The sequence below is a fragment of the Epargyreus clarus genome, unplaced genomic scaffold (assembly GCF_041222505.1).
Source record: "Epargyreus clarus isolate Ecla_fem2 unplaced genomic scaffold, WU_Ecla_fem_2.2 ptg000005l, whole genome shotgun sequence".
Lineage (NCBI taxonomy): Eukaryota > Metazoa > Arthropoda > Insecta > Lepidoptera > Hesperiidae > Epargyreus > Epargyreus clarus.
The window spans coordinates 12,335,137-12,358,708 of NW_027332213.1; the positions used below are offsets into that span (position 1 = coordinate 12,335,137).

At 37.6% G+C, this 23,572-nt stretch overlaps 2 protein-coding genes across 8 annotated transcripts in view; both read right to left on the reverse strand.

The window, feature by feature from the left end:
* The window catches only part of LOC140742318 (serine/threonine-protein kinase Doa), a 66,427-nt gene that overhangs the window by 1,481 nt on the left and 41,374 nt on the right, over window positions 1–23,572 (reverse strand). For 3 of the 7 annotated variants that reach the window (XM_073073204.1, XM_073073206.1, XM_073073205.1), the window contains exons 1-10: window positions 18,026–20,060; window positions 8,177–8,258; window positions 7,588–7,654; window positions 6,122–6,235; window positions 5,691–5,781; window positions 4,566–4,745; window positions 3,102–3,231; window positions 1,987–2,131; window positions 1,512–1,617; window positions 927–1,074 (exon numbers count right to left, since the gene is read on the reverse strand). In XM_073073204.1, the coding sequence (XP_072929305.1) occupies window positions 927–1,074; window positions 1,512–1,617; window positions 1,987–2,131; window positions 3,102–3,231; window positions 4,566–4,745; window positions 5,691–5,781; window positions 6,122–6,235; window positions 7,588–7,654; window positions 8,177–8,258; window positions 18,026–19,975 (3,013 nt within the window). In that variant the 5' untranslated portion in view covers window positions 19,976–20,060. Of the gene's footprint in view, window positions 1–926; window positions 1,075–1,511; window positions 1,618–1,986; window positions 2,132–3,101; window positions 3,232–4,565; window positions 4,746–5,690; window positions 5,782–6,121; window positions 6,236–7,587; window positions 7,655–8,176; window positions 8,259–9,227; window positions 10,888–18,025; window positions 20,061–20,413; window positions 20,541–23,572 lie in introns of those variants that run through there. The other 4 variants (XM_073073208.1, XM_073073209.1, XM_073073210.1 and 1 more) reach the window with 2 other exon arrangements.
* Window positions 10,641–14,201, reverse strand: LOC140757818 (uncharacterized). The gene is made up of 2 exons (XM_073093688.1): window positions 13,133–14,201; window positions 10,641–10,987 (listed from the first exon to the last, which is right to left on the reverse strand). The coding sequence occupies exons 1-2, from the start codon at window positions 13,316–13,318 to the stop codon at window positions 10,913–10,915; spliced, it is 261 nt and encodes an 86-aa protein (XP_072949789.1). The 5' UTR covers window positions 13,319–14,201; the 3' UTR covers window positions 10,641–10,912.

The window sequence follows — 23,572 nt, forward strand, 5'->3', positions numbered from 1 at the left end:
TAAGATGACATAAAATTATGTAAGAGAACACGAGTAATATAACGTTACATATGAGTAACATAATAATGCAACAAATTATGTTTATAAAATTGTCCGTAATTTTTCACTGAGCTATCTATGACTATGTACGATAAGAGGTCGCGTTCCGATCCGGTAGTAGTTTAAGAAAATATTGTGACTGACAATTTGTAAGTGCCGCCGTTGGCCTATACAAAATAAATATATTTCATTTCATAAATATTTGGAACTTTCAACCCTGTGTTTTACTATGATAATTTATATAATATGCGAGCATGGTGATGGAGAAGGTTTGCCTAAAGTGAGTAGTCTCAGGTGTAGTTAATATCGCCGCTTCAATTAAAAACTACCACAAATCAAAATAACATTTTATACCGGAGAGCTAATAAAAAAAGTACTTATATAAAATTAATGTATAACACTTTAGTTTTTGAGATGTGGCGCTTTTGTACAAAAGAGACGTGCTTTCAGCTCGTTTGTCGACGCGCAACAAACAATATGACGGTTTAGATTATACTTCAAAAGTAACAGTTGCGTCGATTTTGTATCTCAGAATGCAAAATCAATGGAAGTCTGTTTCAAATACAAAAATATAAAGGCCTACGATTGCATTTTTGCCATAACAACATTTTTGATATTTTTTTTATATTTGTGGTACTTTTAAATTAACGCAGCGATGTGAATATGTAACGTTTCATTTCACTAAGTTAAACTGCACACATGGTACGCAGGTGTATGGTATGTAGGGAAAGTTTGCTTCACGTATCTATTCTCTAGTCCGGTGAGTACGTATATATATATCCTACGTCTGTTTCACTAAAACAATATTCGCGGGAGGGTTTTTATCCGTATCAGTTAGTCCTAAGTCTGTCTCACTAGGATAATGTTTGAGGTGTTGTTATCATTACCTAGTCTCTGGTGCGGCGCCAACTTGGTGAAGAAGGGGTGTTTGAGCGCGTCGCGCAGCGTGATGCGCTGCGACGGCTCGTACTCCAGCATGCGCGCGATCAGGTCGAACAGCTGCCGGTGCTCCTCGCTGTTGCTCTGGAGGTACTTCTGTTGGGGGGAACAACCATCATTGATTAGGTTTTGGATTTATTACAAACACAGAAATACATTTCAATTTGCTTAACATACTTTACAAAATAATATAACAGTGTAATAATAGAAATAGTAAACTTTATTTTTTAACGAAATTACAATTTTGTAAAAACGAGTTTATATAGACTATCTGTTGCAGAAAAATAGAAAACAAAAATACATTGAGAACAGAAATCAAAATCCATCTTTTGAATATCTGGCTGGCCACGGATTGGAGCCCGGAACATTCAACATGTCAAACCAGATTGTCGATCATACAATTATTAATATAAAGTTGATTAACCCTACCAGTTATTTTATATTAAAATAACGTTGATTCATCTTATCAGTTATTGAAAAAAACAGCAAGAAGATCAAATTATTACCATAAAGATAATTAAAGTGAAACTTACTAATAATGGTTTGCAGTTTTCTCTGACGTATCTGCCCGCTGACGATTTGTCATCCCAATCTAATTTGCCATGATAAAAATATTTTGTCCTTGTTTTTCTCGCCATTCTGCAATTGAAATATTACCAAATAAATTTACATACTATAGTTATAGTATTATATACTTAAGTTTAAGTATATAATATGTAAATAATAATATAAAACACATAAATTACATAATTATGACATTGATCTCCATATATTGTGACACATATAAATAATTTATGTAAAGTCTATTAATGGTTTTGAGAATATACTTTTAGATCATTCTAAATTACTATTATACATATTTTTCATTCTATTCAATTTATTCATTCATTAAATTTACTTTCTGCCAGTATTTATGACATTATCTCCGTTTCGCACCTTTCATTTATATCGTAGAAAAAAATCATACAACCCTTGTTCATACGAAGGAACATTTTTAGGGTATTTTACCTGTAAGGGATGGGTCCGAGGATCCTCTCCATCATGGCGAGGTGTTCACGGTTGTCGTGCGTCTGGAAGAGCGTGATGCCGAGGTGCAGCTCGAACATGATGCAGCCTATCGACCACACGTCGCACGGCTGAGACCAGCCCAGTTCTGAACAATGACAATTTTATACAAATTAGTATAAATAAGTATTAAAGGTGGTAGAACCCTTTGTGGTTCGACTCCGGCGGCACCACCGCCACACCTATTTCTACCTAATAACAGCAGTGTTAAGCGCTGCTGTGTTCCGGTTTGAAGGGTGTGGTAAGGGAGACAGACTTTTCCGAGGCGTTCCAGCTTAGTCCTCAGGGGTAGCGGCGCATCTGTGGCCGACCTCAGATAGGAATATCTAATCCTATCTGGGGTTGATTATAGATGTCCATGGGCGGCAGTGGCCGCTTACCATCGGGTGGACTGCATGCTCGTCTGCTACTCTTATATTATAAAAAAAAAAAAATAATAATAATAATTTGAACATGGAGTATCATTTGATGAGAATTGGTCACTGCCAATCATTGACATTGTAACCAACTCCATTAAAACTATAGTTTCTCCCATAATATAGGAGACATTGAGGATTAAGATGATTGCATCATATGTCAGTTGTCGTTAGCCGATTTCAGTTCTGACCAATGTCAAGTTTTAAAAATAATGTAATTAAAATATAATTTTATCACACCTTAAGAACATTATTTTGTCACGTCTATTGTGCCGATATGGAAATAGTGACCATATTCTGCAGTCAACTGAATATTTATGTAAATTTTACAATATTTATAATCAATACGGTCTATAATTTAAAAAAATGTGACCTTAATATATCTTCTAAATGCTTGCCGTAAATAAACAGTTTTAAATTATACTATAGATCTATGGACAAAATCAAAAATTAAAATTCAAAACGCCTTTAGAAATCCAATCTCACGCCTTTTGAAAGACAATGATAAATGACTTCTAATGACTAAAACCGTATTCTACTAAAAATACGCTTACTATAATTACCCAATTACTTAATTAATGAATAGTTTCTTCATAACACTATTAACACAATAAGAGTAATTTGAATGTGTAAACAAATTACCTAATATAACTTCAGGTGCCCTGTAATGCCTCGTGGAAACGATAGTGCTGTGGTGTTCGTGGTCAAACGTGGCGCTGCCGAAGTCGATTAGTCTCACGTCGCTGCGCTTCACACGCCTCAGGTCATGTTTCTGTTGAACAGTAAATTGTTTTAATTACGACATATTGCGAAAAATTAATAAACACTACGTGGTGTATATTGCAATTGTGTGATGAAAAACATATAAAATAGGAGGCCGTTACACAAACGACGGTTTTGCGCGTCCGTCGATTTAAGCAATTAACGTTTAATTGTTAGTTGATTGTAATAAATAATTCTTGAACAGCAGTGATAGCCAAGTGGTTAAAAAACAAGACCTATCGATCGAGTGGTCAGAGGTTCAAATTTCAGGCACGCACCTCTGATTTTTCAAAACTATGTCCGTATTAGAGATTAATTATCGCTTACTTATACGGTGATGCAAAACATCGTGAGAAAACCTGCATACCTGAGATTTATAGAAAAAAATCTCAAAAGGTATGTGAAGTCTACCAAAACGCACTTGACCATCGCGGTGGACTATGGCCTAATCCTTCACATTCTGAGAGGGGACCGGTGCCCAGCAGTGGGACATTAATGCTTGATGATAAATATTTAAGTCCGCTATCAGGCAACTACTTAAAAGCGGAATATAGAGAGTAATATAAGAGATTAGAAAACGTGAGATTAATTGGTTTAAATTGTCGGAATGCTTCCGTCCGCTGACAACAGACGCGTGTACGTCAAAGTGATATAGCACGATAAAAATACCACGCGAGTTGCGCTCCCAATTAAAATAGCACACGAGACTAACAAACTGGTACTAGTTTGAAAGTGATTAAAATTGTTATCTGTTGTTTTTAGAAATCGTTTCAATTTGTTAAAAAAAAAGAAATGCCGCCAGAATTACAAGTAAACTCAACTGAGATAGTCATTGCACAACCATTAGTGTCAAACATTAATGTCAGTATGTTTCTATATTTTACCAGGCGGTGACAGTTATAAGTTTGGAATGGAAACTGCGTCATTATATTATATTGCACACCCTAAATTATTTCAATTGAACAAATGTGAAATCAGATAGGTCGATTGAGCAAACCGTTTTAGGGTCAGTATGGACTCCCTTGAGTAGGAACGCTGGCATGAGGGATTGTAAAACTCTGCCAGGTTCGTTTTGGAGTTCATTTTGCTGACTGACCATATAAGAAAGACAACTTTAATGTAATATGTAAAAAGACGACGGTAAAATGAGCTGATATTAGGATTACTTTGTACCATTTATCTTGTAACTCAGGGTCCAAAAATCAAACTTTCCCAAATGCTAATGACCCTACCTACGGCGCTGTCCGGCAATAACCACTTACCATCAGCTTAATTTACCCAAAAAAAAACACATAGAGACACACTGACCATTCAAAGATTGTTAAAACCTGCCAATAGCCATACCTTTTTGGAACTGTTGTACACACTGACGACCTCGTAGTCGCTGTCGACGAACAGTATGTTCTCCGGCTTGAGGTCGGTGTGTGTCAGTTTGTTGTCGTGTAAGAACAGCACGCTGTATATCAGCTGGTACGAGATGTGCCGCACCTGCTCCAGCGGGTAAGGCTGGTAGTTGTTGTCTTTCTGTGAATGTAAAAAAACAAATGATGAGAAATATGTAATAATGAAAGAAAAATGAAGAAGAAAGAGTATTTATATTTTGTACACGTAATAAGTTTTACTTCTTTGGCGTATTTAAAAGAAAAGAGTACTCCTATCAATGCACATATGTGCACGCGCAAGACGTGAAACTATTTCAAAACAAAAAAACATTACATGATCGGTACAAAATAAAGATATGACACCACAAGTAACGTGACATATCGAATTGTATCATCATATCTAGTATTTTTTTCTTTAAAACCGGCCAATGAGGTTTTAAACTTTAATTTTATTTTAAAATTATAACTTTAAAAACTTTACAGGTTAATTTTGATTGAATGGTATATTATTGTTTAAATTCTTAAATAGTTTAATAACTTTTGGCTAAAATGATGACTACCTCTAACATTCATTATAAAATATGGTGTACACTACATTATTGACTATTTCTTGCGTATCAAAAAAAAAAATAACGTTTATATTGATACTTTAATTACATATGTCCTTATAATTAACATGTACCAAGTATATTAATAAGTTGGGATCTGTCACATATCTAAACACCAGATAAATACCAGTGAAAATGCACGTTTATGTTTTATGAGAGATACATTCATTATTAGGAAGTGTGATTTTAATTCCTAAATATGTATTACTGCCATTTTCTAAACTAATGTGTAAGTAGTAGAAAATCGTAGTAAATAAAAAATGGTAGTGCACTAATTTATCAAAGCATTGTAATGTGTAAACAATACAGGTTAATTGTTTTATTCTGACAGGAAGAAACATCTCGATGTTTGTTGTTATTACATTTAAGAGCGCGCATTGCACCGTATTTGCGCGCTGGCGCTTAAAATACAAACAGACGAAAGTATTTTTTACGAGTACATCGTCACAAATAAATATTATCAATAAAATTTCACTCACCAGGAAGTCAAACACGCTTTGTCCGAGCATTTCGAAAGCTATACACATGTGTCCGTGGTATTCGAACCAGTCCAACATCTTCACGCATAAGCTGAAAAAATAGCAAAAAAATGTTTTTTAAATCCATCCAAGCATAATCCTGGAACGTTCCAGAACAATGTGTGTGTTAAGTCAAGGTCGGGACACATCAAAGAATCTAAAGCGATTTTCTGTTTGGAGATTGAGACGCGAGCAGCAGTAGACGGTATTTTTGTGTTTTGGTTGACATCAACTGGTCGCTGGCGCGGCGCCAGCGGCGGCATAACGTCGCGTATAAACACGCAAGGTCAAATATTGCTACTTTTCGCGTCACTCGATAATGCTTCGCCGTATAATATAATCAAGAGTCACGGCTGACACGAGCGATATTACCTCAAGGTGTGACAACTTACTTTTTACAGTCCGGGTCGACGTCAGCTAATTTTTCTAGTACGTTAATTTCTAATTTTGCAGCCTCTCTGTACTTCTCAACATTCTTAATAATCTTCAGAGCCATCCTGTGCTCCCTGAAATTCACAAGAGCACACGTCTCAGTAAACATTCGTCATACCTTCATTCTTAATTATGAAAATAACTTTGGCATTCGCCGGCAGACTATCTAAAGAAAACGTTTCTACTATAAACAAATGGAAATAGAGCTGAATAATCCAAGTGAGTGTTCTCTTGCCAAACAATACGTGTGTGCATGTGTGTCATCTGTGAACGTAAATTATGATACACCGATATGCAGCTAATAGCACTTGCTAACGTCCGTAATGATTATACATTGGAATGAGGTTTCAAATTAATATTAAAATTAACCAGGACATATTTTGAAATCTTTCCATAAATATACTATTACACATAACATACCGTATCTACTTAGCTACAAAATATACAATTTAACTTTATTTTTAAATAAAGATTATTTCAAAATAAGGTTAAATTGTATATTTTATTGCTTAAGGCACAAACCCACTTTAAAAGATAAAAAACATTTTTTTTTATTAAAACGAAACCTTTTATAATTTTATATAACAATAAATTATCACATAATAATAAATATTGCAGGCTCGAGAAATATAGATCCATTGAATATCAAGCCAGTAAATAATAATATATGTATATTTGTGCCTGCACCACTGTTACAAATGACGATCTGCTGTATTTTGGTTTGAAAGTTGACTACAACTCAACTTAACTAAAAATTGAGTTATCAATATGAGGTCTCCCATTCTAATCAAGTAACAAGTACTAAAGCATCTGTAATGGACCACAAATAAGCATAGGAAACAATTTACAATCGGTAAAAGATGTCGCATACTCGTTTGCTGTATCGTTTAAATAAAAAGAAGAAAAGGTAAACGGTTGCATGAGCCACGCGTCAAGCTGACGAGTCGCAAGCCTCTGCTGCAATACGACAGTTGCAAGCAAGGTCGGTTTTAGTAGAACGCATCCTACATACGGTTGTAGTTCTTGTAATCCACATACATAATATTTAATAAACATATCTACTTCAATTATAGCGAAATTTATATAAATTAACATAAAATCTATAACTACTCATCTATTTTCTGGTTAATCTTTTCTAATAAAGTTCATAATTATAAGTTTTATAAACGAAAAATAAAGAGAAGGTATACATTTTTCCCAAAAACATATCCTTTGATAACTTGTAAATAATTGGCTTTCTATAAGCTATTCTTCAACTAATAATTTATGTTCCAGTACTGCCTACTAGCAGTTTCTTATGAAACTAAAAGTATTTCTAATAAAGAATTCATAAAGGTATTCAGTTAGCAATTACACACTCGCACAAGCATAGCTATGTTACATTAATACCTACTTAATATGAATAGTAGATATTTCTCATACTTACATTTCTAAATCCTTCACTTCCACCACCTTGCCGAAGGTGCCCTCACCAAGCGTGTCGATGATTTTGTCTGAAATGAAACCAAGCCATTATAGTTAATTAACTGTGCGTAAGACAAAGTCATGGTGGAATAAACATTGGTTTTTCACCTTCAACGACCTCAATCCGATCAGTTGACAGATTAAAATGTTCTACAGTATCTAAACGAAATCACCAATGGTTATGAGTTCCAACATGACTTTATTCGAAGATAGAAAATGGTCGGCGCTGTTATTTAAAACTTGGAAAAAAAATTAGAAGCAAAACTTTGAATGACTGAAATCCACAAATTGCAAATCACTGATCTGCAAGAGATTGAGACAAGGCAATCTATTCTGTTTGATATTGTGTCGATTGTAGTGTGGAGTAAATTTACATGTTATCTGCGTTCGTAAAATTAATCATGTGAGTTAAAACAAAATGAGTGACATGTTTATGTGGTGTACCTGTAGTCACCGCCGTGTACAGTGTGTAGTGTATTGCGTGTGTGTAAGTGTGTGTCTGTGTCGGTGTGCATAAAATACATTGGTTAAGTTATGTTGTTGAAACGAACATCTCGCTCCCATGACATATCCGGGCCAGTACACCAGGTGTCCGTCCTTGTCGTCCTTCACGGAAGAGCGTGCCCGGGAGCTCTGCACCGCCGCCGCCGCCGTCCGCCGCCGCACGCCACGCGCCCGCGCCGCACGCGCCATCCACACGCACCACGCCACATGCCACGGAGAGCGCCACGCGATCGCCACGACCCGAGTAGTGTTGTACCCAACAATCAGACAATGGAACGGTTGCCCGTCAGACAAGCGACAATTGGTATGGTGTCGTACATGCTGTTAAAGGGCGGACGGGTGGGCTCTGCGGCGCGGCGCACCGGCGCGGCGGGCGCCCGAGTCGCGCCGCGCTCGGGGGCCCGCCGGCGTTGCGCGCCGCTCACGAGGAACCGGCTCAGAGGGATTCACCGGGATTGGGAAACCGATACAATCATTCACATCACTTTCGAAATCTTCTCACACACCGGTTTATCGGGAAAAAGTGTCCACCCGAGCCTCAGTAGAAACATTTCTAATACTAACATTTCTTTTCCAATGTAGACTAGAGCGTTGTTTACGTTTAGTATTTGAAAATATTTTAACGCAAAATAAGGACATGTTAACTTTAAGAACACGCACAAAAAGGCTTAGCACATGCACTATCATTTCACTGTTTTTAATATTACTTCGCACGTAATAATATTTAAATAGTAACTTGAATTTACTATACGAAAATAAGACACAGAAAGTGACATTCTGAATCTGCCTACCGCAATGACTTTAACTGTTACAAGTATTTCAATTTACCTTCGCGTACTTTTATTTTTAGCCATCTACCTTCCTGATCTTGTTTATCAGCGTAAAAAAATACATGCATTTAGCTAATAGTATTTACAAGTAAATAGTTCCAAACTACAAGCCTAGAGGTCGTTGACGTCAAAATATTAATAGTTATTTTTCTATTTTTGTAGTCAAAACTACGCGGTCGCATATTTTCCATAGCGAATATTAAAAATGACGGACCCGATTTAGGTTAGCAGCACACAGAGCGCAGGCAGGCGGTTAGCTTGTGCTTACAGGCGGCGTGGCCGCGCGCCGCATCAGGTGCCGCGGCCGCTGCGGGCGGTGGCGGCTGCGCAGCTCGGGCGGCAGCATCACCACGTCGCCGACGCCCAACGGCTCAGTTTTCTTTATCGCGACCGCATCGGTCACCACACCGTTTGGTTCCTTCTCTGTTATACGCCCATACACTTCATCCAAATGAGCATACTTCATTATCAGGCTTTGAATCTCCTTCCGCCTCGTCTCCCTTTCGGTAAGTATTCGATCACCGACCGGGGTTTTGTCTTCGTCTTCGTCGCTGGACGGAAAATAAATTTGTTTTTGCCTCCCGGAGTCTTTTGCTGGGGATGATGCAGGTGTCTTTGTTATCTTTGACTTTTGATCGATTTGATCTTGTTGTGGCGGGGAGACTAGGTCGCGGGCGCCCGATTGTAAATTAATGTCGATGGGCCGCAATGATAATTTACCTCTTCTGTCGCTGTTATCACTTTTTTCAGCTCTGAGCGACCTTCTTTGATGTTTGCGATATATACTGTCTCTGTCTTTACCGATGTGTGGCCTATCTCTCAAAGAGACGTCAAATCCATTTTTGTATTCATTCCTATCACTTTGTTTATGACTAGACGATAAACGACGATCAGTTGTATTTCTAAACGGAGTTTTATCTCTTGTTTTCTCACGTAAGTAATTGCTACTTTTGAACGAATGTTCACCGAATACAGCGGTTGTCAAGCTTCGCATTAACCCTCTAGACAACGACTGCTCAGGCTCCAACGTTTTATCACGATCTTCCTTATCTTTTCTAGCTCTTTCCTTCTTCTCAACGGCTATCCTGTCTAACACTGACGAATATTTATCTTCTAAACGACTGCGTGTGCTACCCAACGAAATCGTGTTGTCTATATTGTTGTTATTGGTTTCCTTGAGAGGATATCGTTTTGTAAACGGCGAAGATTTATTATCTTTCATGTGAGCTCTGCGGAATGAGTCACTACGCGCGACAGCGCTTATGCCAGAGGTAGAATGTAAAGGTGAAGTATCGATTCGAGATTTAGTTGAGCCCAGATAGCTGTAAGTCCGATCGTCGTTTAATTTCCTGACCATCGGTGTAGGTAAGCCGGAAGTATAGCTTGTATACGGCGAAATGTTTCTATTGTTCTCGTAACGCCTCACATTAGCAAGTACAGAATTCTTGTTCGATTGTAACTTATCATCATAACGAGATCTTGCAGCAGACAACTTTGCTTCTACGATAGGGTCATTTTTTTCAGAGGGTCCTCGACGTGTCAAGCGGTTAATGATACTGGAATATCCATCTGACAACAACTGAGTCACACTTGTAGTAGATGCGCGGGCGTATCGTTGACGTCGTGGACTTGTAGTCCCGTTTCCGCTGGTGCTGACGGTGGCCATGTTCGTTCTGTTCGACAAATCCAATATTGCACGTGCACTGATTAACCAGGATAAATCACATAACAAGTGTCAAGCAACATAACTACGTTCGAAAACTTCACATGATATGCAGTATTTCAATTGAGATCTCTCGCCACCGCTTAGTATGTAAAGAGCGGCGGATGGTTTGATATCGCACATAAGACTGGGTCCACTTCAGATTGAGAGCGTACCTAAGCGAGGAGGGATTTCAGAAAGATCACTAGCGCAGCCGAGTGCGGCCGTCGGTGCCAAGTAATGGTCGCGGACTAAAAATATCGGCAACCCGTGGGAGCGCCCTCCCGCGCAGGCCGAGGTGCCGCCGCTCGCGCATTTTCGTCACATTACACCCGGTATACCTACGTACACAACTTTTTAGCATTTAATTATAGTGAGATTATTCTCCCAAGCACGTCCCTATACCGAATTAAATGAAACTAAATTTATTATTGCTTATATTCGACCTGTGCCATTTGGCTCCGGCGCGTTGACCGCTATTTTGTACTTGCTAACAATTAAACACGGAAAATACTTCACATTTTTAGAGAAGAAAATAGACATTTTAACCTCAATAGCGCCTACGTCGTTATGGATCATGAAACAAACAAGTGCTGTCTTATCACTTTGTAATATTAAGGATAATGTCCTTTGCACAGTAGATGCAAATTAATTTTATTACTAATTAGTTTTATCTATATTATACTGTTTAGAACCATCACTCGGTTTTAACGATCATCTGCTGCAATGAGTCATAGTGTTTGTTGACATCTTCATGTAACAGGAGTCTGAGTGAGTGATTAAGCCTTTTTTGATCGTTGAGGCGTTGGAGCCAAGACAGTTCTGTCAATAAGCGCCCGGTAATTGGGTTAGTGGAGCGCGTGCGAGCACTGAACAATGCTGGTGGTTAGCGTGCGCAGGCGTTCGCCCGACCACGCTGCACTGCCGTGTCTAAAAATCGCACAACACGACTAATCTATAGGTCAACATTCTTAAACTCGCGTCTCCAAGATGTCTGCGAGTAAGTTCCTTAAGTTCCACTATACACAATATTTAGTAGTCTTAATCTTCCCATAATGTCTTTTAAAATCCAAATGTCTTCATTAAATACATCTTAAACTTCTATTAATCGACATGTCAACGTCCACTAGAAACGAGACTGTTAGGAAACGAATGCAGGTCAAGCATGGTCAATGATAACCATAATCTATAACGATTGTGTTGTTTACGAGTTTGTTTCCGTCCCTTGCTATCAGCTCTACAGAGACCAATCACGTATAAAGATGTCCCACAGACGAATGCGCGCGTATAAAAGTTGCGCGTGCGATTAATGATGCGATGTAACACGTATAACATACTCGAGTAGCGACCACTTATCTTATTATAAACAAGCCACATGATTTGAAGTTCAGCAGCTTCATTGCTTGATAAGATTTTACTGATTAATTTTATTACTCTACAAGATAAAGAAGACATAATTGTACTTGGGGATATCGTGCAGATATTGAGGAAATATTAATGTTAAATATAAGAAATGTCATTTTTACAAAGAATGCTACCGGAACAGTATATTCGTGCAATTGGTTTGGCGCAACGGACGTATGGTAATATCGAACATTCTTAGCGTTCATCTACACTTTCTCTTGGCAAACAAATTACACCGCTTTTCAGCGTCCGATTTCAGCTAAATGCCGACCTTACTTGTAATTGCTGATCAATATCTCTGGCCTAATACTGAAATAGCTCGGGCCACTTCGCAAGGTAACAATGCACCGCTAATTAAACAAAAAATGCATGTATTTTAACAATTAATAAAACTGTCACTAATTCGGTTGTCACTGCACCTACCTCAGGTAATAAATCTTCGTCTATAAGATAGAGGATGGATGTATGAAAGAAGTTTCCAACATCTTTAAACACTCTGATTATGTCGTATGACTTCATCGTGTGGAAAATTATGCACAAGATTAAAAACAACACGGATGCCAAAATTTCGTCAATACAATTGCTAGCGTAACACTGATGTATCGTCACTCTCATTGTAATGCAACTCGCTCGTTATAAGTCAGTCTTGCCAGCTGTTCGCGACGTTTTGAGGTACACAACGGTAAACAGGGTGCAGGTAAAGGACCCTTGCACGATTGGCGCTCGCCTCGCCCTTTTTTATATATGGGACTAGTATAAATTAAAAAGAGATAGGCGGATATTTCTACAAACACGTTCCGTTTGCTTGAGCCGGTTCCTTTAAGGGATGGTGGACTTTTTATATTTATAAGTAAAAAAAATATTTTTGAAAAAAAAAAGAGAAATTAAACACTTTTAATTGAAGATGTATCTTTGTAACAAATTATTATTATTCATATTTTAATAGTTAACAATTAAGTTACTGGACAAACTATGTATATTGATGGAGTTGATTATACATAAATATATTATGTTACCCGATGCCATTTGCAACGTAAACATCCTAAAATACAACGGATGAGACTGACCTTGCCCGCGATTTTACTGCACGCATCGTCCACATCGAAAAGGATATCTGCAACCACCGCGAGCAGTTTCGCAACATCGTGCCACTTGCAACCGTGATCCTTGAGAAAACGTCTGTACAGTTCGTAAAACGATCCGAACCTGAGCGACTTTCGGATGCGCTCAGGTTTTGTCAGAACGTCAGTCATTATCACAATCACAAACACAAACACGAGTAATGGGACGATAAGTGTCAAGAGGCGGGCGGGTGTTCCGCCGGTCGTTCCACTACTGTAACGTGTAGTCGTGAACACGCGCTAGACTCCGATACACCCGGTACGGTTAAATCGGCGTCACACGAAACAATACTGCCTACAAAACGTTAACAAACGAAAGTATCTGAATGAATTACGACTATGCGTTGTTATCTCATGGAGCGCACTTCGCGCCGTACGACGACTAAAAGTAAACTGAGAGGACTGCGGCATGGCACTTCAATTAAAAGATGGGAACGAATGGTACAACCAATTGTCTCGGAAGCTTTCGGTTGAAACAGGATTTATCCGCAAATTGGTGATGCGTGAATTGTAATTGTTTCCTGTTAATGAGTAATGTTACTGCTTGGAAAAAAACTTCTTTAAAATTACGCAGAAAATGATAATTAAACGGCGAGTTATAATCATCGTATTTACATTTTTTATGTTGATAAAGTAATTAAGTTAATGATTTTAAATAATAAATAAACAAAACACCTACGTTAAGTCACCTTGTAATTTTCACATAGAATTGGATAAAATGAAAACATAAGAAAATCTTGTAGGGATACCTACACTCTTCGCACGGAATCTTTTTGGAAAATAAATAGCTTGAAGTTAGAGGACCATGAACAAGAATAAGTTTTTATATAAGGAAATTTTAACTTAAAATACCCCAATGGGATATACCTAACACGCTAGAGGAAACTCGTATATAATAAAATTCTATTATTATCGTTCTAAAACTATATCCGGAGCGAGTATGTTCTGATACTACAGCTCTAACAAACTATTTTGGTATACCTAACTATATAGATTCGTTTTTCCTTCATTGCTTCGTTACGTTTTAATTATACATATGTTTTAATACATAATTATATTATTATAGAACTATAATAGTATTATAATGGAATAAATACTTAACTAAGTTCGAAAACATGTAAATTTGGTGAAAGTAGAAACTATAAAACCAGGTAGTGCTGTGAATGTGGACTTTCGTAAGAAGGTAGATACTTCTAGTTACTTTATATAGGTCAGTGAATATTTTGAGAAAACCAATATTAATGTGTCACTCGTTATGTAACGAAACGTGACACTATACATGACATCTAATTATATCGATAGGTAATTAACGGAACAACCGGTTAGGTACCGGCATCGTAGCTCTAGGATAATAAAAGCCAATGGCAAAATTTGAAAATTGCGCCCCGAGACTTATTCTAGGAAGAAAATGATCATAATCAATAAAATTTGAAAATATCGACATGTCTTTATTTGGGTCGACAAAATGAGCTCCCCTGAAATTTGCTTAAGATAGCCATTAGCTACGACGCTGTAGGTACCGCCATTAGTAAGGGCATTACATGGATGCAATCATTTACACCCCATTGCTAAGCACGTGTCTCTCCAATTTTCAAGAGGTTTGGAGCTTACTCCCCTACGCTGTTCAAATGCGGATATGGACACCATATTGCAATCTTAAATCTTGTATAAAAAACTTCCTTATCTTTATTGTATCATTTTGTACCTATTTGTTTATATACCAATCAGTGTTTTATCCTAATATGTGTTTACTTACTATTTTGTTGATTGAAAAATTCTACTATTCTATTCTACCAATTTACTCGATTGTCTTTTATTAGTTATTTATAAGTAGATACGCCTACAAAAATAAATGAATTCGAATACATTACTTAAGCACCGACTGGATACTTCAGTAATAACAAAGTACAATTCCGACAGGTAAGGTGACCGGAGCGGCGCATTGCGATTGGTATAGGCAAGGTCGGCCGGAAGGAACAGGGCTTTACCAAATAGACAGCCATTGTTTAGGGTTGTCGCATTGACTGAAAAGACAGAAGATTATTAGGCTAAGATTCAGCAGGACTTTGTTTTTCGAAATTTGTTCTGGTTCGGAGATATGTAAGCCTTGTGACTTGTACTTATGTCCCTTTCGGGGTTTTAATAGATATTTTTTTGAATATTTCCTGAATTATGAAAATTGGTTTAGCCACCGACATGACAAAATATTTAAATAGTCTTGAATAAATGTATTCTTGAGTCGAGTTCAAAGCCAAACAAATCTGCGATTTTATAAACGAAGGAAGGGCTTTGAAACTTTTAAATATCAACCGTTTTAAAGTTATTCTATAATTTAACTATTTATTTACTAATAATGCTCTACGCACATCTACTTCAGAAAACAATAATTTCCCTATATATTTTAATTTTCACTGTCAATACTTTGCTATTTTTATTGTTATAACGACAGCCCTAATTTATCAGTTTCGTAATCTTGCCGACCGCCACTTTCCTATATAAATGGATGTGCGATAGGGCTCGAACCCCCAACAAACTTGACCTTCGCTGCACATAGCGTAGTCGAAGTCAATAAATCTTTTAACGCAACCTTATAAGACAAGGAACACCGTTACATAAAATTGTGCGAATTCCAAAACGCTCACTTTCAAAATTAAAAGACAATATCAATATCAAATAAATTCCGCAGGGTATGTTGCTTTTTTTGGCATTTGACTCCGTTATTATTGATCCCAAATTAACTGCGTAATAATAACTAAGTCTGGATATTATATATCTTTACCAGATATAACTTCATTAGTTATAAGGAATTTGAGTAGGTACATAATTTTGTAATTAATAAATTTGTTTTAATTAATTGGAATTTCTCACGATATCTTACTCGAACAATTTTGCTAGCTTTATAGAGAGTTATTAAGGGCAAAACGTTCGGTAATCTCATCGTAATTTTCTAACTTAACAGCGTGGCAAGATTGCTTCATGTAATGCCGATACACAATTGCAACTATGTTTTGACAATAAACTGATCTTTGCAGCCAATAAACATCAACAGTATACATTTCGAATAGCATCTGCCCGGCTGTGTATGAGCCAAGATTAATCGATGCAAGTTGTTTAAAAGCTTTTCAGCAGTTAACACTTTTAATCCAGATTAAAGTTTTTTTTTTAATTAAACGAACTTTAGGGAATGTTCGTTAATACATTTTGGGTATATTAAGGGGCCCTACATTGAATCACGGTATTCAAGCCAAGGGCGGTTTAGTTATTTAAATCTTACAGATTTACAATATAAACTTTGATTCAGTAAGCAAGTCAGTATGATTAAACTTTTTTAAGTATTTACAAGAATTTATGATATATTATATTCTAAATTACCTATAATATTATGTATATCCTGGCACTGGGCGTATCTAGAACGTGAACGTTTATGGCATGGGTACCAAAATACATGGACATTAATGTACCAATTTCCTGTTTACATGAAATAAGGCTCAATTTTTTGACATTTGAACGTGCACCATTAAAAATGATAAAAATATCTAATTACATATGTGTAACTTATATAACACGCAATTTAATTTTAAACTTCTTAAAGAAGTTTCTTTAGTAGTAAAAATAACGATACGATATGCTTTAGGCACTAGAAAAATGTCATCAATAAAAATTTTAATCATTGTTGACGTGTCACGAACAGTAGGCAAGTAAAAAAAATATTCCCGCCTATCATTACTGAATCATTTGAGAGTCGGCCGTAGCTGGCTACAACAGGTTTCAATCTAAGAATTTTGTTTTACAACTCATAACAATTGAAGAGTACGCTTGATGAGTCTCGATTAGGCATACGCGCAGCAGTTGGTTGTACTACTACATTAATAATACTATTCTATTATTCTAGCTACACCACACATGGATTTTAGTGTCAACATGCATAGCGAACTATATTAGTCCACATTGAAATTAATTAGGAAGAATTCACATGTAACCTATTAAAATACATTTTATAAAACGTGACTCCGTTTTAATACTTATGTTGCTTCAATTCAATCGTCTGTTGACAACAAGATGTATCTATACTGGCTTAAATATCACATATTAAAAAGACGTTATGTCAAACTTTTTACCCAATCATAGTTGTTTCGTTATTGGCAGATGTTATGGCGAGAATTCGCGGCATAGATATAATATTGTTATCGAGTTGGCGAGATCAAGTGGGCGGCGCGTGCGCCGCTCTGGCAACGCTAGTTATCATAACGGCGTGCATGTCGACTGTTTCGCCTAGGTGAAGGTGATTGACGCTATTTCTGCGCGCATGCGTGCTCTCCACCAGCGGACCACGTGGCGCCATCTAGCGGCCACCGTTGATATCGCATAGTTATTACTAGCGGCTGATACTATTTCGGTCGGTTTATACACCAAATATTATGTTTCCTATCATAAAATCGCGTTTCCTCTGTCTAGGTAGAATTTACGCAAATAAAAGTATTTGATAAACAAAATTAGACTTAAAAGGGTTGGCAAACTTACTACTTTAAATTAATTCAATGTACACTAACCACTAAAACTATACGATTAATAATTATCTCCTCTAAAATATGGAAAAGTTTAAAAAGCACTAAAAGATTGTTATGAATATTATCCTTGACCTAATAATATATTAGTTAAAATAGATGCGCATTGCTCTCATTGCGCGCACGCTGGCATCGTATTGCGTATATTCTATTGGTACACGATCATTTATATTGTAACGTTATTTATTGATTAGCGTTAACAGGTATTAATCACTTGATATGTTATAATTTTTTGGAAATATTTATAGGCAAGCAAAATATGCAGTCGGCTGACCTCTACTTCTTTGGGTTTGAGCTGTGTAGATTGCTGGACTGGCTGGGGCGGGGGTTGAGGCTGAGCTGGCGTATACGAGCACGACGGTTGAGGATCTGCTGTTGTCGTCTGTTCACTTTTGTTAGGCGGCGAAGGCTTTGAACTCTTCTGTTCAACATTCGTCGTGAGACCATCAGCACTCTGAATGCAAATTTGAGGCACTTTGTGTTGTTTTACACTAGCACTAGCTTGATGGTGTAAATTGTTTGGTAGCTCTCCCACTTGTGTTTTATACAACCAGGACGGTGGAACTGCTGGCGGTTGTGGATGTACTTCTACTTTCTTCACTGCGTTCGCATTCGATATGTTATTTGGTGCAGCGTAAGATATTGCAACTTGATTGTTAGTAGCACTGGGTACTGGTGTTTTACTCAAATTTACTTTTGAATCTAACGAGTTTGAAGCTTGAGTTTGTGTTTCTGTCGTTGAGGCATTTGTGCTCACAATTTCTTTATATGGCAGATTGTTTGGTATAGGAGGTAGTTTAGTTGGCAATTGATCGTGCAGTGGAATGGTATGTAATTGGCTCTGAGGTAGATTTACCACTGATTTATCCGAAGCTAAAACGAATGGTCCATTACAATCGTTTTTTTCATCACATACATCACTTGTCACAGGTTTACTGCTATCATGTACATCCGCTAAAACTGGAGAGGAATCATCCCCATCCCTACTTTGTGAAAAACTATCTGTACTATCACCAGACGAAAGTTCGTCTAGACTTTGAGCAAGGTCAAGCGCTGAAGCTTCGTGGTAATCGGTTGAACAAGGTGATGTGTCGTCACTTGTATCATCGTTGCCATGAGGTATTTGAGAACTTTTACTGCTAGGCACAAATGCCAAACTCGATGTAACGTCATTAGAAATGTCCGCATTAAATGATTCTTCACTTTGAGTTGAGGATTCTCTATTGGTATTTGAATCTCTTGTCGTTTTGTCATCTTCATTTAATACAGTACTTGAAACAACTACATTAGAAGTTGCTGAAGGAACTGACTGTATTTGAGAACTAGTTGCAACTTCTTCAATATTATTATCAGGTACTTCAACTATTTTTAATTCTTCATTATTATTTTCTTCTAATACTTTAATTTTATCTTGTTCTAGTACAGGTAGTCCCATGTATTGTGGGATGGCATATTCTAAATCGGTTAAACGCATATAATTAATATTATCTTCGAGGGGTATATCATACTGAGGCGTATAGTAATCATAATTAGGGTTGTCATTACTATAAACCGACCAGGGATCATTCGATGGTAATAATGGTAACCCATCATAATATAAGCCAGTGTTAATATCTCTATCGACAACTAGTTCAGGTTTATATTCCCATGTTGGTACAAAGGAATCTTCAAAGGCTAGATAATTTTCAGGCAATAACACCATACCCTGATTTAGCTGGGATGGATCAAAAGCATAAGAACCATCGTAAAAAGGGTTATTAAGCACAAGTGGTGGAGGTTGTAAAGGTTCACTTTCCAAGGTAACTTCAGCTTCAACATAAAGTCCGTACTTTGATAAATCAGGCTCAGATCTTCTAGATTGGAATGCGCAGGCGTCTATATCATTGTCACAGTTGCTAGAATAAATGTCCGAAATATCAAAACTTTGAGTTCTACGTAATAAACTAACTGCTGGAAAATGCTGTCCAATGGTATTTTCTCCTTCAAACACATGGTTATTTCCTAGATCACTACATAATCCTTCATATGTTGGCACACCCACGTTGTTTATTTCGTTTAAGCCATTCGCATCGTTTGTTTGGCCAAGGAGAGTATCAGATGCAGCGCCTACAGCTGTGATGTCACGAGGGGCATCTTTCGGTAATAGCACCACACGCGGTAAGGAAGGTGGAGGTCCACAAAACAGCACGTTGTTTGGGGGTGGACGCGGCGGCTGGGCAGCCATGGCTCGCGCTTGGCCGCCCGTAGCCGATTAGAATACCGGGCGCGAGCAGAAACGCGCTGGGCGGCCGGCTGAGCTTTGCGACTGACTGAAGGCGTACCGAGTGACGAAGGCGAACACAAATAGAACGGGCGCAAGCGCGAGGAGGTCGCCGTCTCTCGCGCACATCTTCACGGGCGAAGGCGCATGCGCACGCGCACTCATATGCCAAACCCGTCCCGCATGTTCTCCCAAACAGGCACAGTGACGTTTACGCATTATTCTGGTTCCGGACTTTGATTACGACTGTTACATTCAGACTCACACAAGCGAGTGAAGAGACAGGTTTTCGGGTGGACACTTAGGATGGCGGGTAGTGATGGCGAGCGTCGGATTTCAAAAATCTCACAAATTCATTCTTACATCATCTTATATAAAATAATTGGAAACGGTAAGACTCACCTGTTCAGGGGGTGAACGCGGCGAAGACTCGTCGCGATGATGTCTCCTTCGCCTGTGTGACGTGGGTGAACGCCGATGATGAGATCGCTTGGATCGCTCATTTCTCCGCCTCCACGAGTGCTCCGAGCTGTGAAATCAGCGATCGAGAGGCTGTAGGGTTAGTGAATAGGGGGCATCGATTTTATACGGTAGGTACATGAGAAATGTTTAAGGTGAGGTTGGAGTGTGTGTAAGGAGCATTACAATGTTTCGACATTACTAACGTTGGCGAGCGTCGTCCGTACCCGGAATGTGGGTCTACAAGACTTTCGAGGCTGTCGGGCGGCGGCAGACAACAAGCACGCAGCAGCGCCCTGGCCGCCGCCCAGTGCCGTCGCCCCGTGCCTGTGTCTTGATATATACCCTATTCTAAAACCGCTAACCTAACGTCCGTTTGCTAGGAATTTACATATTTTATCATTTTTCTGACGATAAATCAAACTTCGATGATAACAACTCCGAGAATAATGTTAGTTTTAAATAAGTTCTAACTTTTTATCAGTAGCATAGCATACCACTATTCCATGTGATACTACTCATTTAAACTAATAGAACGATAAGATATCGATGATGAAGCATAAAAATGATTCTACAAAGCCGTGGTGGTTATATCACCGACTGCGAGAACCTGGCGCGTACTGCGGTCGCGGACAAACTGCCACCGTCGCGCCGCCCGCGGACGAGATACTGCTGAATTGATGCTACGTTCAATCAGTGCGCGGTCCAACACAGCCGCCGGCACAGCGGAACAATCAGAACCTCCACGTCACTTGCCACAATGTCGCTATTTATGAGAAATCGTTGACGTTTGTATTTCACGATATGAATCAAGGAGAATTACAGCAATTACTTCTGCTTAGTCATACTTTGTTGTCGTGAACGCGTATTTTGTATGCGCTTTTTGCATAAGTTGCTGACCCGATTCTACTAACAAATCACTTACCAAATCAATCGTGGCACTACTGAATTCGATAGAATGTAATCGATAGTTATGACACTTTCACCTTTATTTTCTATCCGGATTACGGAATATATTAAAGTGTAAGATTGTTTCGGTGGTTTTAAGAGAATATTATCCATTTTGTTAAAAGGTAAGTAACAGTAAAGTTGTGTCACGCGAATGAACGTGTAACTGACTGCAGCCTTAGGGGAGCCCTAATCACCACTAACAGAATTAAGTACTTGACGTAACTATGCAACATATATTAGCAATACTGAGATCGGATCCAATTTAGTTAAATTACGTATGTAAAGTGAGCGTTTACATGTGAAAGTATTGTTTATAATTCTACAAATCATTACGTATAAAAAAACATTATGAAAACTTCGTTTGGTCTGACGAATCATGAAAATTCGTGAATGGTGCTAAATTAACGGAATGTCACATTTCAATGTGCTAAGTTAAGATTACTTAAATTTGGTGCACAACTTTAAAATTCTTGCTGTTTGCTGCAAATTTAAATGTCCTATGTGAATAAAAGGACAATGCCAACCTAAACCAGCCGAGAAGAATATTGTTAAGTTGAATTAACGTACTGACGGCTTGTGACTGATATCACGAGAGCTAGCTTAATTTTTCAGTGAGACGTAAAGTATTACTACGATTCTTCCCGACTAGTAGTTAGCTAGTGAATAGATGCATGTAAAAAAATCCTTAGCCAGAAACGTCATTAAACTTTATGGTAGGTTAATGAGTATATTTCAGCGGATTGATATGTACATACATTAATCGTTTCAGAGAATTTGTGTCACGTCTGTCGCCTGTGCGCTCATCAATAAAGATAAATGTTGATATATCTGTTTTGTTCATATAATAATAAAATAATAATGATAAATAACGCTGTCTACTCTCTAATGAGTGCCGATGAAATATGCTTGTGAGTGGCTATCCACACACATGCAATGGACAAAAACGAGAACACAAGCACAAAGACCCAGAACAAATCTAAATTCAACATTTTTTATATATCTGTCTGACCGGAGATCGAACCAGGAACTCATTGCGTGTCAGACGGTATGACGACCAGTGACAAATAAATGAAAATAACTATTTCTTGATTTGTTGCACTACTTAATTTCTCTTATTAACAGTTGCTACTTAACGCTGAAACTACTTTAAATTTTAGTAGATGGATAGTAGTATCATTAGAAATATTTAGTAGCTTTAATACTTATTATTCGGTAAATGAAAATGAAAAAAACAAATAGGGAACTGTTAATTAAGTTACCGAAGAAAAATAACTCCTAACAGCAAAAAACCCCTGAACCGTAGGTATTTACGTTCATACAGGGAAAACTGGTAGTGATATAACATGGACATTTACATTTAACGTTCATATACGTTAAATATAAATGTTGGAAATACGTTATCAAAAAATGACTCAGGTGGAATAAAAACCAAACGTGTGTATGATGACGCAATTGTTAATCAAAAAGAATTATCATCATCATCGACTTCCATGACTGTCTGTTTCCCTTAAGAGACGAATATAATGTAGGCGATACGGATGATAACAAGTACGGGATGATAGGTGACGTCTACCTTTAAGAATATTACCAAAAAAACCCAGACCCTTTTCCAAAACCTATAATATAGTAAATACAGTAAATTTCTACAAAATCAAGTATTCGTATTGTATAATTTACCTCATGGGTGTTTAATTTACATCATACTAGTTTTCCGCCCGCATGTTACATTAGGTGAACGCATTGTAAATAGCCGATTATGGTGAAAACGTAAACATTATTCTGAGTGTCTCTCTGAAAATCTTACATTGAATTGGATTATTTTTGTGGTATTTTAAAATACAAACAGACTCCTCCTAATCAAATAGAGTTTGAAGCTTTTATATATTAGTTTTTACAGCAGCGCAGAGTCGCGCGATTCTTATACGGAAAGCTCTTTATTTTTTTTTAATTGTTTTTCATTGTCAGGATTCTCGCTCTCGCTCTATTTTTATAAATACGTTTAGTACCAGTCGGACGAATACAGCAGGTTTAGTAATAGGTTTCATTTTTTTTAAAAGTTATCAAAATAACCAGGAAAGTTTAACAGACTTGTGTTATTATATCGCGTGAAAATAGTCGTAACCAACTGAAAATGACCTCTATCGGGTATAA